Source organism: Lissotriton helveticus, chromosome 9 (genome assembly GCF_964261635.1).
Source record: "Lissotriton helveticus chromosome 9, aLisHel1.1, whole genome shotgun sequence".
NCBI classification, from domain to species: domain Eukaryota; kingdom Metazoa; phylum Chordata; class Amphibia; order Caudata; family Salamandridae; genus Lissotriton; species Lissotriton helveticus.
The window spans coordinates 254683566-254700943 of record NC_136070.1 but is presented as its reverse complement, the minus strand read 5'-3'; the positions used below and the strand labels follow the sequence as shown (position 1 = coordinate 254700943).

The window sequence follows — 17378 nt, the reverse complement described above, 5'->3', positions numbered from 1 at the left end:
CCTGTCTCAGTTATACACGCCTGCCCACCCTCCTACCTCCGTGTTGCCCGTCTGCCCACCCTCCTGCCTCCTTGTAACCTGTCCGACCACCCATCTGCCTCCGTGTTGCCTGCCCGCCCACCCTCCTGCCTCCATGTTACCTGCCCGCCCACCCTCCTGCCTCCGTGTTGCCTGCCCGCCCACCCTCCTGTCTCCGTGTTGCCCGCTCGCTCACCCTCCTGCCTCCTTGTGGCCCGCTCACCCTATGTTGTTGTCAATGTTATTGCTTGTTTGCAGCCTCTTCCACTCTCCATTGTCCGCCGCCAGCCTCCTGCCTCTAGCCCTCTTGCCTCCATGTTGCCCGCCATTCTCTTCCCTCCATGATGCCCACCATTCTCTTGCCTCCGTGATGCCCACCCACCCTCCTTCCTCTGTGATGCCCGCCCACCCTCCTACCTCTATCCTTCCCGCCCGCACAAACTCCTACCTATGTGTTGCCTTCCTGCTTCTGTGATGCCTGTGGCCTCTGTTGCCTGATGCCTCCTTGTTGAACGCCTGACTCCACATTGGTCATGCCTCCACGTTGCCCACCCTCCTGCCTCCACGTTGCCCGCCCTTCCACCCACCTGCCTCCACGTTGCCCGCCCTCCCACTCACCTGAATCCACTTTGCCCGGCCTCCCACCCACCTGCCTCCACGTTGAACCTGCTTCCACGTTGCCCACTCTCCCACCCACCTGCCACCACGTTGCCCACCCTCCCACCTGCCTCCACGTTGACCACCCTCCCACCCACCTGCCTCCACGTTGGACCTGCCTCCACGTTGCCCGATCACCACCACTTTGCCTGCCCTCCCTCCCACCCACCTGCCTCCGCGTTGCCGGCCCTCCCACCCACCTGCCTCCGCGTTGCCGGCCCTCCCACCCACCTGCCTCCGCATTGCCGGCCCTCACACCCACCTGCCTCCGCTTTGCCCGCCCTCCCACCCACCGGCCTTCGCGTTGCCCGCCCTCCCACACACCTGCCTCCACGTTGACCCTCTGTGTTTCTCTTTCTGACCACACCCACTTGCCCTCTGTGTTACTTGCCCCACTTGCCCTCTGTGTTGCTCGCCCCACTTGCCTGCCCTCTGTGTTCCTCCCCCACCCTTCGGCCTCCATGTTGCCCACCCACCCTTCGCCCCCTTCATGTTTCCCGCACCACCCACCCACCATGTTGCCTGCCCCACCAACCCACCCTTTGGCCTCCGATTTGCCCGCCCCACCAGTCCACCCTTCGGCCTCCATGTTCCCCATCCGTTTCGGCTTCCATTTTGCCTGCCCGCCCTTCAGCCTCCATATTGCCCACCCCGCCTGCCATTCGACCTCCATGTTGCCCGCCCACCCTTCGACCTCTATGTTGCCCGCCCACCCTTCGACCTCCATGTTGCCCGCCCGCCCACCCTTCGACCTCCATGTTGCCCGCCCGCCCACCCTTCGACCTCCATGTTGCCCGCCCGCCCACCCTTCGACCTCCATGTTGACCGCACGCCCCCCCTTCGACTTCCATGTTGCCAGCCCACCCTTCGACCTCCATGTTGCCCACCCGCCCACCCGCCCACCCTTCGACCTCCATGTTGCCCGCCCACCCTTCGACCTCCATGTTGCCCGCCCGCCCACCCTTCGACCTCCATGTTGCCCGCCCCCCCACCCTTCGACCTCCATGTTGCCCGCCCCCCCACCCTTCGACCTCCATGTTGCCCGCCCCCCCACCCTTCGACCTCCATGTTGCCCGCCCCCCCACCCTTCGACCTCCATGTTGCCCGCCCCCCCACCCTTCGACCTCCATGTTGCCCGCCCCCCCACCCTTCGACCTCCATGTTGCCCGCCCCCCCACCCTTCGACCTCCATGTTGCCCGCCCACCCTTCGACCTCCATGTTGCCCGCCCACCCTTCGACCTCCATGTTGCCCGCCTGTCCACCCTTCGACCTCCATGTTGCCCGCCCGCCCACCCTTCGACCTCCGTTGCCTGCCCGTCCACCCTTCGAACTCCATGTTGCCCGCCCACCCTTCGACCTCCATGTTGCCCGCCCACCCTTCGACCTCCATGTTGCCCGCCCACCCTTCGACCTCCATGTTGCCCGCCCACCCTTCGACATCCATGTTGCCCGCCCACCCTTCGACCTCCATGTTGCCCGCCCACCCTTCGACCTCCATGTTGCCCGCCCACCCTTCGACCTCCATGTTGCCCGCCCGCCCACCCTTCGACCTCCATGTTGCCCGCCCGCCCTTCGACCTCCATGTTGCCCGCCCGCCCACCCTTTGACTTCCATGTTGCCCGCCCGCCCACCCTTTGACTTCCATGTTGCCCGCCCACCCTTCGACCTCCATGTTGCCCGCCCACCCTTCGACCTCCATGTTGCCCACCCTTCGACCTCCATGCCGCCCGCCCACCCTTTGACCTCCATGCTGCCCGCCCACCCTTTGACCTCCATGCTGCCCGCCCACCCTTTGACCTCCATGCTGCCCGCCCACCCTTTGACCTCCATGCTGCCCGCCCACCCTTCGGCATCCATGTTGCCCACCCCCTTTTGCCTCCATTTTACCCGCCCACCCTTCAGCCTCTGTGTTGCCCTTCCCACCCGCCCTCTGGCCTCAATGTTGCCCACTCTCCTGCCCTCTGTTGTTGTCAATGTTGTTGCTTGTTTGCCCCTTCCACTCACCATTGTCCGCCATCCTGCCTCCTTGTTGCCCGCCTTCCTGCCTCCATGTTGCCTGCCCGCCCCCCCCCTCCTGCCTCCATGTTGCCTGCCCGCCCCCTCCTGCCTCCATGTTGCCTGCCCGCCCCCCCTCCTGCCTCCATGTTGCCTGCCCGCCCACCCTCCTGCCTCCATGTTGCCTGCCCGCCCACCCTCCTGCCTCCATGTTGCCTGCCCGCCCACCCTCCTGCCTCCATGTTGCCTGCCCGCCCACCCTCCTGCCTCCATGTTGCCTGCCCGCCCACCCTCCTGCCTCCATGTTGACCGCCTGCCCACCCTCCTGCCTCCATGTTGCCCGACCGCCGATCCACCTACCTCCATGTTACCCACCCGTTTCGGCCTCCATTTTGCCCGCCTACCCTTCAGCCTCCATATTGTCCGCCCTGCCTACCATTCGACCTCCATGTTGCCCACCCAACCTTTGGCCTGTATGTTGCCCGGCCACCCTTCGGCCTCCATGTTACCCATCACACCCGCCCACTGTTCAGCCTCTGTTGCCCGCCTACCCTTCGGCCGCCATGTTACCCGCCCTCACTTCGGCCTCCATGTTGCCCTCCCACACTTCGGCCTCGATGTTGCCCGCCTCCATTTTGCCCACCTCCTTCGGCCTCCATTTTGCCCGCCCACCCTTCAGCCTCCATGTACCCACCCCGCCCAACCTTCAACGTCCATGTTGCCCACCCACCCTTCGGCCACCATGTTGCCCGCCCCACCCGCCCACCCTTCGGCCTCCATGTTGCCCGCCCCACCCGCCCACCCTTCGGCCTCCATGTTGCCCGCCCCACCCGCCCACCCTTCGGCCTCCATGTTGCCCGCCTCACGCGCCCACCCTTCGGCCTCCATGTTGAACCCTTCGGCCTCCATGTTGCCCGCCCCACCCGCCCACCCTTCGGCCTCAATGTTGACCGCCCCACCTGCCGACCCTTTGGCCTCCTTGTTGCCCGCCCACCCTTCGACCTCCATGTTGCCCGCCCACCCTTCGACCTCCATGTTGCCCGCCTGCCCACCCTTCAACCTCCATGTTGCCCGCCCGCCCACCATTCGACCTCCATGTTGCCCACCCGCCCTTCGACCAGCGGTAGAAGAGTTTGCATAGGATCTCTGTCCAAGCAGTTGAATGCCTTCTGATAGTCGATGAATTTGACATAGAGGGGGCAGTTCCATTCCATCAACTGGTCAATGATGATGCGCAGTATTGCAATCTAGATCTATCTTTGTGGAAATGACGTTAATGGTCTCACAACTGAGTGTAGACTTGTGCCTTCATTCTGTTCAGGATGACTCTGTTGAACACTTTGCCTGGGGTTTATAGGAGTGTTATCCCTCTGTAGTTTGCATAGTTACTGAGTCACCTTTCTTGGGGATCTTTTTGAGATATCCCTCTTTCCAGTATGATGGCATTTTTTCTCTTCCCAGATGCTTCCAACCATGGGGTAGAGCATATCTACTGATATTTCCTTGTCTGCCTTCAGTGGCTCTGCAGGAATGTTGTCAGGTACTGCTGCCTTCCCATTTCTCAGACCTTTGACAGCTTGACGTAGTTGTTCATTGCTTGTCTGCTGCAGTCGATTGGCAAGTCCTTGTCAGCTGGCTGTTTGTCTGGTGGGGATTGCGGCACAGGCTGGGCCAGCAGTTCTTCAAAGTTCTTCACCCATTTTCGTTGTTGCCCTTCTTTACCCAGCTTTGTCTTAACAGGCCTTTCTGGCTTGCTGTATCTGCCAGAGTTTCCCTTTTAATATCGTAGAGTTCTTTCAAGTTTTTATGGCAAGCTGCTTCCTGGGCTTCTGTGACCATATCATTGCCAAATCTTTGCTTGTATGCTCTTAAGCTTCCCTTCTCTCTGCCATGGCCAAGTGTTATGCGTGGGGCTAGCTACCCCACCATGTAAAAATATTCTAGCTACAAAAACGTCAACCAAAAGATATCCCGGCCTTGGGGAGACAGGAATCTCCTTCACGGAGAGCTATGATGCCTTGTGGTGAAAGCCAGGGATCCCTGTAAGCCACAAAGCCAATCCACTTTCACTCGACCAAGGCCATCACCATCAGGAGATGGAACATTAGGACCATGTACGAGGCAGGCAAGACAGCCCAAGTGGCAGCCGAGATGAAAAAAATCTAATGATGCCCTGTTTGGCATCAGCGAGCCCAGATGGACTCAGTCCGGACAGAAAAGACTGGCTCTAGGAGGAGTGCTGCTGTATTCTGAAAAAGAGGAAGACTCCACCTGCTCAGGGAGTAGCACTGATGTTAACACCTGCAACCGACAGAGTTCTGATTGGATGGGATGGCCATGGTCCCAGAATCATCATAGTGACCTTCCACACACAGAAACAGAGGATCAACATGAATGTTATCCAGTGCAATTCACCTACAAAGGACAGCAAAGAAGAGAAAAAATAACACTTTTACAACAGACTCCTGTCCATCCTGGAGAAATGCCTTGAGAGAAACATCACCATACTGAAGGGGGACCTCAAAGCCAAAATTCTAAGCAACAACTCTGGATATGAAGAAGTCATGGGGCAACAATGGCCTTGGTGACATAAACCAGTGTTGTGAAAGGCTTGCATATCTCTGTAGGTGGCAGTGTATTTCCACACCAAATAATACTGAAGGCAATGTGGTTGTCACCAAACATTCAACAGAGAATTAGATTGACCATGTTGGCATTGCCAAGAGTTTCCGGAGGTCCCTGTAGGATGTGAGAGTGATGAGGAGCAGACGTGGCTTCAGACCATCACAATGTCGTGGCCAGGCTGAAGAAAGTATGGATGGAACATTCAAACTAACCCCAGCGATTAAACACCACCCTCTTCCAAGATGCACAGAAACGGAGTGAATACTCAGACACCCTCAGTAACAAGTTTCAAGAACTAGAGGATGACAGAGGCCCAGTAGAAAGTCAGTGGGAGAAGCTTAAAGAAATACTGATACAACCTGCGAGGAGTTACTGGGGCCCAAGAAACACCAACTTAAAGAATGGATCTGCACAGCGACTCTCCACAAAATCCAAGAGGGAAAGGAAAAGAAAACTGTAGTCGCCACAAGCCAAATAAGCAGAAAAAGTGAAAGCTCAAGGAGAATACACCAAAACCAATAAGGGAGCAAAGAGAAGCTTCCCTCGCCCAGGGTGACGCCAAAGGATCAACCACATTCCCTGCTGGGACAGAATGCGTATATTAGAGCTCGCTGGTAGTTAAGGATGGCCCTCTATCAGGGATTATGTAGGATTTTATGGGCTTGGAGACGAGCTCTAAAAACTTGTGTTCACCTTCTTGCCCTTTCATCCACACACCTCGTATTTGTATGTTTTCAACATTTTCTTAGGTCTTCAGTAATTGTAAAGGAATTGCCACTATATTTCATGGATTTGTGAAGAATGTCCTGTACAACAGTTATGATTTATTACACGTAATTGATTTACTTCCTTTTGTCAAATGATGAAGGTTGAAATAGCTTATGGATGAACGCTTATAATTAAAGATGTTTTCATGTGAGTTGGCTTTAAACGTTAGCAGAAAGCTGTTACTAGAATTGTTAAGACTGACTGTCTGTGCTTTTCTAATCATTAGTTCTTTCCTCTACTTCACTCTTTCTTCCAGTATTTTGAAACAGACGACCCTGAGTTTTATAAGGCAAAAGTGTGTTTTATTTTGAACAATGATGTGAGTGAAATGGAACTGGTCTTTGCTGAGGAGAAGTACAACAAGTCTGGGCAGTTGGAGAAGGTGAGTCTATGCTGAGGGTATGTCATTTTCTGATCAGTTTTTCTCATTTGCATAATGAATAACAAATAAGCGGCACCAATTATATCAAACTCATTAGGATGAAAGGAAGTCACAGGGAGCGCATGAAAAGAGGAAAGCAAAGGGTAAAGCAGGAAACAGTAGAGCCTATGTTTAAAAGGCATGTTGAGTTGAGCACTCCTTGAGTGGTGTAAACTACTCTTATTTTGAAAGTGAGCCATGATCAAGCAGAAAAATTGTGACTTTTAGTTTTTGGGACATCTGTTGGTATTGATCATTTTTAGGGACTTCATTCAGGTCAGCCTAGCTGAGACTACTATTGACGTGCTCTCTCTGAGCCATTAAAGGTTTGTGAAGACTGTAATAATAATAATATAATAATCCACATTTGTAAAGCGCACAATCACCCGTAAGGGTCTCTAGGCGCTGGGGGCCGTTGGGAAGATTAAGCAAGCTATTGCCCAGAGTCACATGGTGCTGGGCTAATCTGCCACCGGTGCCGGGGATCGAACCGTGATCCCCAGATTCCAGCGTCAGTCGCCCTGGCCGCGGCGCCACACCACTTCTTCCACTGTGGCTCACATCAAATGCCATATGTGGTGTTCTGGTTGGGAAGAATGCCCACCTATATATGTGGACATAGGTGTCTCATGGCCCATCCCAAAACATTATAGACCCTTCACCTGCGACAGCATTATAAGCACACAGTTTTTTTCTTTAACCATAATCATTCCACTCATAGTTTTTTCTGCCAACCAAAATGATTCACGTATTGCTTTTTCTTATCCAAAATTATTGTGCACCAACTATCTCGCTAGCAAAGACATTCTGCAAATTCCTCCCTTTATACAGATAATGTTCTACACATCCCTCCCCTAACCAAAAGCTTCCCACAAGTAACCATAGGTTCCCAACGAAGATTAGATTAGCAGGACATGCAACTAACACATTCCACATTTGCTGAGGGCATATGAAGGATGAAAGCTCCTTTCTGTTTGTTTGGCAGTGCCAGTGGAACATCTTTCCTACAGTCCATGCATTTGAGAATATTAGTGATCTGTTTATTGGTCTAGCATAGTCATTCTTCTTCTAAGGAGGTGAACCTCTGGAGATGTGGAGTGGAAATGTTGAAAAGGAAATATGAAATAACTAAGTTAAGATGATTTTATGTTTCCTTTGAGGGCGGGGCTGCTCTGCTCTCGGAGCAGGGCAGGGAAGGAGTGGTTTGCCACTCCTATGTGCGCAGTGACTGCTTGGTCGGCCCTCTCGGGCCGCCCAAACCAGTCATGCGCACTTCCCCGTTCTCCATGCAGGCTGCATTACAGCCTCAATGGAAAACAAGCCCACCCCTCCATTACCTGGTGGAGCGTCAAACCAGGTTGCTGAAAACCAATCACAAAGCTACATTGCAGCGTTATGCTTGGTCAGGGGAGCCTTAACTGTGCTTTCTGTGCCACGGTCTGATGAGGACAGCAGGAGCAGAGACGCAGGACCGGCGCACAAGGTGAGTTTTGCATTTATTTATTTATTTATTTATGCTAAAGAAAGTTTGCTAATGCAGTGTCAAATCTGAGATGCCAATGATATATGACTCAATAACATATTTTCAAGGTTGGCAGTCTTCCCCTTCAACACTTAATTCAATACTTGTAATACTTAATTTTCTCAGTGCTCTCATCAGTTGCATTTAAATTGCTTGTGGGAACGGGGAGAACAGTATTTAATTCTGCAAGAACTGTTCACGAAGGCCCTCATCAAATAATTTGATACATGTTAACTAGTTTTCAACATCATGGAATTGGATAGTGTTTAATGGTATATTAAGCATGGAGTACTATACTGAGCAGTAAATTTCTCGTGACAACACAAGTGAAACTGTACCTGAGACAGACTTCATCAGAATCCTTTTGACTTCCCCTTATCACCCTTATGTTCCTTACCCTTCTAAATGGACTCCTGCCCTCAAAGCACTTTAATGACACATTTTGAGCTCCCTTTGAATGAGGGGTATGTCGTCTGCCGATTCCTCTCAAGACTGGAACACTTTAGAAATTCAGTATTTGTCTAGATGTATAAGTAGGAATGCATTTTCATTTGGGCAGTAATTTTCGTTTTTAAGATCGTAAATTATGTTGCAGTTAGAGGAGAGAGTGACGGTCTTCCTCTGTGAGAAGTGTAATATTGGATTTGTGTTATAAACTGCATTGTAGCTTTAAGGTGAACATCAAACATTCTTATTAATGGGAGGCATTCCCAACTGTATGTCGCGAGCTCTTGACTCCTCTCCATCTTAACCACTCATTATCCCAAAGAGACCCAGTGGATCCAGTGCCAGACACGAAGCAAGGGAAGCTGTAGTCCCTGATTGTTGTGGCCCTGGGAGACAAAAGAATTGCGAGGCATCTGGGGCTAAAGGAGGGCACTGAAGGCCTTCACGGAGCCGGTTGTCAGGGCTGTGTGGTCCTCCCTGAGCCCCCGGCAGAAGCGACTCCAGAGACACAGCTGCTACCCACCTCTCTCCATAAAAAAAAGGGTGGCAGGGATGAGTGGACTGCTGCTCCCCACCCCTTCCCGAGGACTCCTGCACACTGTTGCGGAGGGCGACTCAGGTGCCACCTCACAGGTAAGGCCCTAGCTGACGGCCTACTACTGATCCATTCGGGGATGGCTGCATCATGAAAGCGACAGGGGGACAACACCTTCTCCCCCTCCCTGGTGGACACTGGAGACCTGAGTCAAGGGTGAGCCCGGCAGGAGGCCTTGGGGATGCTGGAGCCCTTTGATGGGCTACTAGGGTAAGCCGGGGGTGGGCCACCCCCTTGAACCTGGTACTCCCCAAGGTTGCGGCTGCCCCTTGCTCCCCACCTCCCCCATGCAATAACGGGCCACCAAAGTGGTGGAGACGATTGAACAATCCACCTTCTAAAATCATGATCTTCCCCGACTTCAGGTGACAATACACCGTTGGAGAGCTACCTTTCTGGGCGTCAAGAAAGAGCTGTGTGAACTCTGATTGACCTACACTCTGTGTTTCCCTCAAAATTGAAGGTCCTGACTGACCAACACTTCTATTTCTTTACCGATCAGGAAAATGCGTGGCAGTGGCTACACCAATATCGTGGGGCGCTAAATATCGAACAGAATCTGAGGTTGAAGGGTACGCCACTTAGGAGGTCCCTGTGCATGATTGTCAAAGTTTGCCCCCTCACAATACTAGATGCAGGACAAACAGGAAGCGACCATTGCCACGACTGCAGCCCTACAAAATGTGACATCCACTTCTGCCCTTATCGACATGTCCGAGGTAAGTGACTCTGAGATCAGCTATGACACATTGGTTGGCCCAACAGTAACTTCTCAGACAGTGGTTGAACTGGTAAGAAATGGGATGCTCTTCTACCCTGGGCAAATCCCCTCTAGTCACCCCCTCCAGCGTACCAGGCGGGCGTTGGGTACCATGCTTCGTCCCCCTGCACCAATAGACTGACGCCCGGTACCCAGCAGTACCCAAGACCAGTTGCGCGACCCTTCTCGTTTGTGACCAACGGGACCTCTCCGGTACTCAGATCACACAGGTGCGTCGACTTGTAGACTCGAGGTTTCCCTATCAGAACTGCCCCGCGCCAGAGCGTGGGTGACCAAGAGACGGGCTGCCTCGATGAACACTTTGGATTTAATTACGCTATCTCGAACATGCATGCTACCCCCCCAGCAGCAGCTCTTTTCTCAAGTATTTTGCAGTTACGGTTATTTGTTCTTTGAACTGTTTTTTTTGGTTAGTTGCAGTTTTTCAGTGGATCGGGAGTTCATTACAATGTGGAGGGTTACGTTTTTGGAGTGTCCACTCGCTGCAAGTGGATAGAGGTCCCCCAAGATATACAGGGAATAACAAAGGGATCACATGGCCATCCGCTTATGCACCTAACCATGGTGAGCAAAGGCAAAATATACCTTTCCACTTGGAATGTTGGGGGTTAGTGGATTGGGCACAGTTCCATTAATCTTCATAGTTTTGCCTCTTCTTTCCTCAGAGCGGTGCTTCCCCTTTCCCTGAGCTGTGGCCAGGTGGGGTGAGGTCCATACATCTCCCAGATCGGGTAAGGTGTTTTTCTCCCTTGACTACTTGCAATTGCTGGTTTTGTGTGGAGATATTAGTACTAAACCGTATGGGGGTACTACATCACAGTTTACCTAGTACTTAATACATAGATGCCTAAATTAGCACTTGATAGACTAATGCAATGATATGAACGCGACATTTTTATTGACAAGGGATTTGTTCTAAATCCTTCTTTTTTCACCACTCCTAGATACTCGTCTGAACTGGGCAGGTGAAAATAATACGAACACCTAGTGGATTCAGGTGACTTCTGTATTATGTATGGTTTTAAGCACAGTTTTTTCTTTTTTCACTAGTTTGCAGTAGCTTTAGATAGAGAGCGGTCCTGAAGAAAGCAATGGCAGACTGTGCCTTATTTGCTGAAACATGTTGACCCTAACACACATCTAGATAATCTGCAATGTCCTGATTGTCTCTAACTACTTTTTAATATTGGTATAGTGGGTAACAACAGAATAAAGTTTTCGGTGCCCACTAATCCAATTTTAACGCACTTCGTTTTTCTCTTTATTTACACACATTTTGCACTGCAACATCAGTCCTTGTTACTTTTACATCCTCACAAATGAGTAGGAAGACCACTCTAGATCAGTCTGAAACGATTAAGGCTTCTTTAAAATCTGGGCCCTTCTCGTGAAAGACTAGTGGCACCCTTGATGGTGGTCTTAAGAGAAACCCAAATGATGAAGGGCGGTTTCGTGTGGTGACTGATGGGCATCTTTTTCCTGACCACTATGGGGGTTGGGTTGAAGGGTGACTGGCTGTGGACCATATACGAGGGATGGTGATTTGATTTCTTGTTGGTTTGTTGTCTTGCGTTCGTTTTTCAGACCCTCTAGTATTTCTGTAGTTTACTGATTGGGCACAGTTACCAGAAGTTATCTGGTCTTAGTAGAGCTAAGACAAAGGGGTATATAGGTGGCATTCCTCCAAGAACCTCACACAACAGCTAGGGAGAGGAAAAACTGCACCGTAAATTAGGTATTTATTTATTTATGCGACTTGTATAGCACGAACAGTTGCCCGAGGGCGTCTCGGCGCTGTGGATGAAGCAGAATGAGGGGGGGGGGGGGGGGGGGGGGAAAGAGTTATTGGTTGAAAAGCCATGTCTTTATTTTTCTTCTGAAAATGGTCAGAGTGGGGGCCGACCTAACGTCGGGTTCAAGGGAGTTCCAAAGTTTGGCCGTTGATACATGGAAACTGAAATCACCCCAGGCGACGGTTCTAGTGCGTGGGACTGTCATGATAGACGTATTGATTGAGCGAAGTGGTCGTTTGGGGACATGGAATGCGAAAGGGTTTAGAAGAAATCGCGGGCCCTGTTTGTGAGAGGCTTTGTAGGCGATACAGAGAGCTTTAAACTTTATTCTGTTTTTCACTGCTAGCCAGTGATAGTTTTTGATGGTATGGGCGATTGGTTGGAATTTAGGGGTACCTGAGCGCAATCTGGCCGCAGTGTTTTGTATGGACTGCAACCTTTTAATGACCTTGCTTTGGGCATTAACCAGGAGTCCGTTGCAATAGTCCACTGAGGACATGACAAATGAGGTAACCAAAGTTTTGCCTGAGTTAGGGGGAAGAAAAGGGAGGATCTTTTTTATGGCTTTGAGTTTGAAGAAAGATGACGAGACAATGGAGTTGACATGGGCAGAGTAAGTAAGTTTATCATCTATGAGTATTCCTAGGTTTTTGACCTTGGTAACTGGGAGAGGGGGAGGGCCTAGGTTAGCGGGCCACCATGCATCTGGCCAGGTGGGGGTGAGCTTACCGAATGTCATGACCTCAGTTTTGTTGGAGTTCAATTTGAGACAGTTGACTGACATCCAATTGCTGATGGCCAGCATACCCTGCTGAAAATTGGCCGCTATTTTGTCTCCGTTCTCTTTGATAGTGAGGACCAGTTGGGTGTCGTCCGCGTATGATGTTAGGCTCATCCTCCAGTCCTTAATGACCCTAGCCAAGTTGGTGACATAGATATTAAATAGGGTTGGACTGAGGGATGAGCCTTGGGGGACACCACATGGTAAAGCCAATTGTTCAGATAGAAAGGTTCCTAGCTGGACCGTCTGGGTGCGGTGGGCTAGGAAAGATGTCAAGAGGTCTTTAGCGTTAGCCTGGATGCCTATGGCATTGACACGGTCGATCAGGATGTTATGATCGACCGTGTCAAAGGCCGCGGTGAGGTCAAGCAGGATGAGCACTGCCGCTCCTCCTTGATCAAGTGCCATTCTTATCTCATGCAGAAGCCAGCTCTATGACACCAATTACTGTGCATATGCAAGAGGCACTGCAATATGGGTGCGTCCAGGGGTGCCCTTCAGCAAGGAGGAGTGACAAGTAGATCCCCTAGGGAGATTTGTACTGCTTAAAAGTTACTTAGATGGTCGCCCAATAGTATTGGGGAGCATTTACTCACCCCATGTGGAAACAGCCCTCTTTCCTCAAGGGTATCTCAAGAAAACTAGCAGATTGGGTTTGTAAACCCTTGATATTGTGGGGAGACTTTAATAGCGTTCTGGATATAGACCTTAAAAAGCGCACCCCCGCCATTGAACTCGTCCCCCGCTGTCCGCAATGCTTAAACTCGGAGTGCTTGAGCACAGGAGTGGTCCTTAGTAGATGTATGGAGAGCCAGAAATGAAGGGATGAGTGAATACTCAGTCTATCTCCCGCATGGACTACATGCTCTTTCAAATCGGATAGTATGCTCTCCAACTCGAAGCCTACCAAACTGTATAGGTTGGCAAGACTCTTTCAGACCAGAAGCCACTGACGAACGGCTTGCATTGGGGCAGGGTGCGCACCTGATCCCTACCTGGAAAGTCCAACCATCGTAGTTGGAAGAGACGGTTATCTAGGAGGGATTATGAGTTGCCATCATTCAGTACTTTCAAGTAAACAAAAACTCCACCTCATCACAATGGTAGAATGGGAGGCCTTCAGGGTCATGTTGAGGGGCATGTATATTAGGGCCACATTGGATGCCCACCATACGCTTCTCTCTGAAATCAAACGAGCGGAAGATTCTCTCCTGGAACTAGAATGTTTAGCAGTATAAAAGCTAGAGCAGACGGACGCTCTAAACTAAGCTAAACAGACTCACGACCGCCTAATGGAGTTGCCTAGAATAAGCGATCTACCGAGCCAAATCTCACGCAGAGGGTGAAAAGGATCGATGACTCTTAGTGTGGATACTTAAACCACTCAATCCGCAGACAGCCATCACGGCAGTCGTGAACTGTGAGGGGGAAAAAGCGGAAACACAAAACAAGATTAACCAAGCCTTCTGGGCTTATTATTCAGCGTTATACTCAGCTACCCACAATGGCTGAAATGCCTCAGTTGTCAGAGGTAGCCGCAGCCTTGGCCATCGCCATCACGAAACAAGAAGTAAAAGGAGTAATCTGAGCTCTCACACGAGGCAAAGTGCCCGCCACAGATGCCCCCCTATAGAATTTATGACGGGCTCATGACCTTTTTGGTACCAGTGATGCTAAAATTATATAAAACAGCTATGGACACGGGTGTACTACTGACATCCATAACTGAAACAGTGGTAACTTCCCTACTCAAGCCTGGAAGGGATGCGTTATCTCTGTCATCTTACCCACTCTGTACCTTTTGTTTTTGGGGAGTTGTATTCAGTGCAAACTTGGCCCAAGGGTAGTGGAGCGCTCCTTTACATGGGCACCAGTTCCATTGCACTGGGTCAGATATTTTTTTATGGTTTTAGGCACATGGAGATTAAGTGATTTACCCACGGGACGTTGAGTCAACATTGGACCCGGTAAAGTCTTAAACTAATGGAGCCACTTGTAACTCCACAAAGGTTTTTTCGTATTGAGAGGTAATATAAGGGTTTCACCTGCTGAGTTACTGAGTACATCTTTTTAATGAACACTCATCAAAAATGTTCTAGCTGCAGTCTGATAACATATTACTAAAATATATAAATAAAAATTAAGTTACATATTTACAGTGTTTTCTGTCACATGTTTGGACTTTATCCCACGATATATACACATGCCACTATTCCCCACTGTGCCAACTAGGTTTCAGTTTTGTTATTTTCTGGCAGGGCCACTGAAATTATGAGATTATGTGGCATTGTCCTCATTATTATGGATTTTGCCACATAATCAGTCACCTGCTGCATAATCTGCGAATTGTAACCCCCAAAAAAGTCTCTAGCTCAAACGGATTAAAGGTATTAAAAATGTTGGGACGTGTTGCCATGCAGTGGACAGCTGCTCACAAAAGCTGATTCGTCACCTTTCATTTGCTCGTTGGCGTATTTCAATGGTAAATGGGTACTAATTAATTGAAATCTTTACCCAGACAGTATTCACATATGTACAAATGGAAAGCTGATGAAATACTATCATAAAATGTGCCACATTAAGTCATATTATTTGCATTTTCTTGCTACATGATTTATTTAACCCTACCACATAACTTTGGTCCTTTCCTGCTGCATAATTCTAGTGGTGCTGCTTTCTGGCCACAAACAGATATCTGCCTTGGTAGTATTAGGCAACTGAGGTTTCTTAGTAAAATTGATTAGTTTTACTTGCATTTATTTTCCATATAACTGTGCACATTTTTTGTGTGCAGTTACCTGTTGTTTCGGAAAATAACAAACCGGTTACAGAATATAATGCTCTTTTTAGCCACATCCTTGACCCTCCCACCCCACAGACTGCCCCACACATCAGGGCATCCACTATCACAGTTCATACTCGGCTAAAGCCCTTGTGCTGCTGTATTCAAATCAAGATTGCCTGGAAACTTTCCAAATGCATTAAGTCGCGCGCTTGCAGGCCTCTCATTTGCAGGTACTACAAGAGCACTTTCCTCCCCCCTGAGAATGCAGCCCCTCAGTTTGAAGAACTCTGCTCTAGAGGATCTACACAACAACTGATACATGCCCAGATGCCACAGTCCCCAGCAGACTTTCCCTAATTGCTGTGGCATTGCGCTCTGTTCCGTCCATTCTGGGTGAGAGTCCTGGACTTGCTGGCAGAGGTGATCGCCCTCCCATAGGTTAGACCAATTCGAGGCACGTCTGTTTGGTATTTACCCCCACCCGAAAAACACCAATCAACTACATTTTTAGACTTGTCGTTAAAAAACGAGCAATAACCACGCAGTGGAAAGTTCGTACACTAGCAAGTTTTAAACAGGCAGTGGTCACCTGGGCGAAGCCAGAGAGAACAGTTTAACACAGAGAAGAAAACATGGGACCACACAAAACACTCATTGCAATATACTGGACAACCATGGTCCAGGAGTTCAAAAACCATGGGAATGAAAGTAGACAGGCATACCAAGTGCATGGCCCACCCTCGTCAGTGACCACCCCTTGACACATCCATGACCTCTGACATGGAGTGATGGCCCCACCTTCCAGACTCCCACTAACAGACAACATGAAACCCACCGTGCCATCTAACACTTGCCTGCTATTCCCAAAGATCCTCATATCAGCCATGTTTCAAATAACTAAGATATCACTGCCACGGCCCAGCCAATGCGTTCTGTATGACCTCTGACATGGAGTGTTGGCACCTCCTTCCATACTCCCACTAACAGATAGGCCCCATGAAACCCACCATGCCACCCAACACTTGCCTGCCAATCCCAAAGATCTTCATAGCAGCCATATCTCAAATAACCAAGGTATCCCGGCTACTGCCCAGCCAATGCGTTCTGCATGATTTCTAACAAGTTGACCTAGACACATCTCACATACCAGAAAATGGACACTTCCCGGTTGGATGGACCAGGGAGGGGCAGATGGAAGCATCAAGTTGCTTGAACCTCCAGGTTGAATAAAAGTGCTTTTTGATTCATTCTCTTGACTTCCTCCCCACCAGAATAAACGGTGTAGGGAGGATGATACCCAATGTTTATGTAATTGTTATCTAACAATATACTAATTACAGCATAAAACCCAATAAAAGTTGTTTAAAAACCCCATTGTTAGTAATGAATGATTAAAAATGGCATGTGGTCTGTAGCCTAAAAACTTTACTAGTGATCTAGGACCTGGGTACGTTGAAAGGGATTTCCCTGTCACACAGTGCTTAATTTGTAAAAGAGTAAGTGCCAAGGTCAAACGTTTTGCTAACAAATCCACGGCTGACGCTAAAGAATTTTGAGGATGTCAAATATCAAAACTCCCTAATCTTGATTATGTCTCATGCCTCTTTTATCCACCCTAAACACTCGCTGCCCTGCCGGCTCCTTTATTTAACTCTTGCAGATACATTTTTATCTCTGCTTTCTCGCTTAGTCCATGTTCTTCCACCTCTTCCTTCCTTCTTTCCCTCTTTTATTATTTTCACTCTCTTGGTCTGGGTCTTAGTCGAATGAAAATAAATGCCTTCCCCCAAAAATAAGTGCCAGCGGGCTCCACCTGCAACCACCGGCTCAAATTAAGCACTGCTGTCAGAGGCCCCCAGTTCAACCCACTGAGTGACTAATAAAGAGTAGAAGTGAATGTTTCAAAGCATTGTTCAGCGGTATGATTTGCACAGGCTGTCTGCTTGGTCCTTTCTCATCACTTCTCTCTTACTTTCTCCCTCTGCACCTTTTTTCACCACTAAATCTTTCACTGCCTTCACTTTACAATCCTTACTAGGGCTTATCGTATCTATTCAGATATATTTTTCTCTCCAACATTTTATTGGCCACAAGCTTCTGACTGCACATACCCAAGAAACATCTCAAATTATTCAAGCTTCGTTAAAAAATGTCATAGTCATTTTAATTTACTTTGAAATAAACTCCAA

The 17378-nt window shown here is 49.7% G+C and overlaps 1 protein-coding gene across 6 annotated transcripts in view; it reads left to right on the top strand.

Annotated features, from left to right (window-relative positions):
• AREL1 (apoptosis resistant E3 ubiquitin protein ligase 1) overlaps positions 1–17378 on the top strand; it is a 448155-nt gene that overhangs the window by 325312 nt on the left and 105465 nt on the right. For all 6 annotated transcript variants that reach the window (XM_078659892.1, XM_078659889.1, XM_078659890.1 and 3 more), the window contains one exon: positions 6321–6446. In XM_078659892.1, the coding sequence (XP_078516018.1) occupies positions 6321–6446 (126 nt within the window). The remainder of the gene's footprint in view (positions 1–6320; positions 6447–17378) is intronic.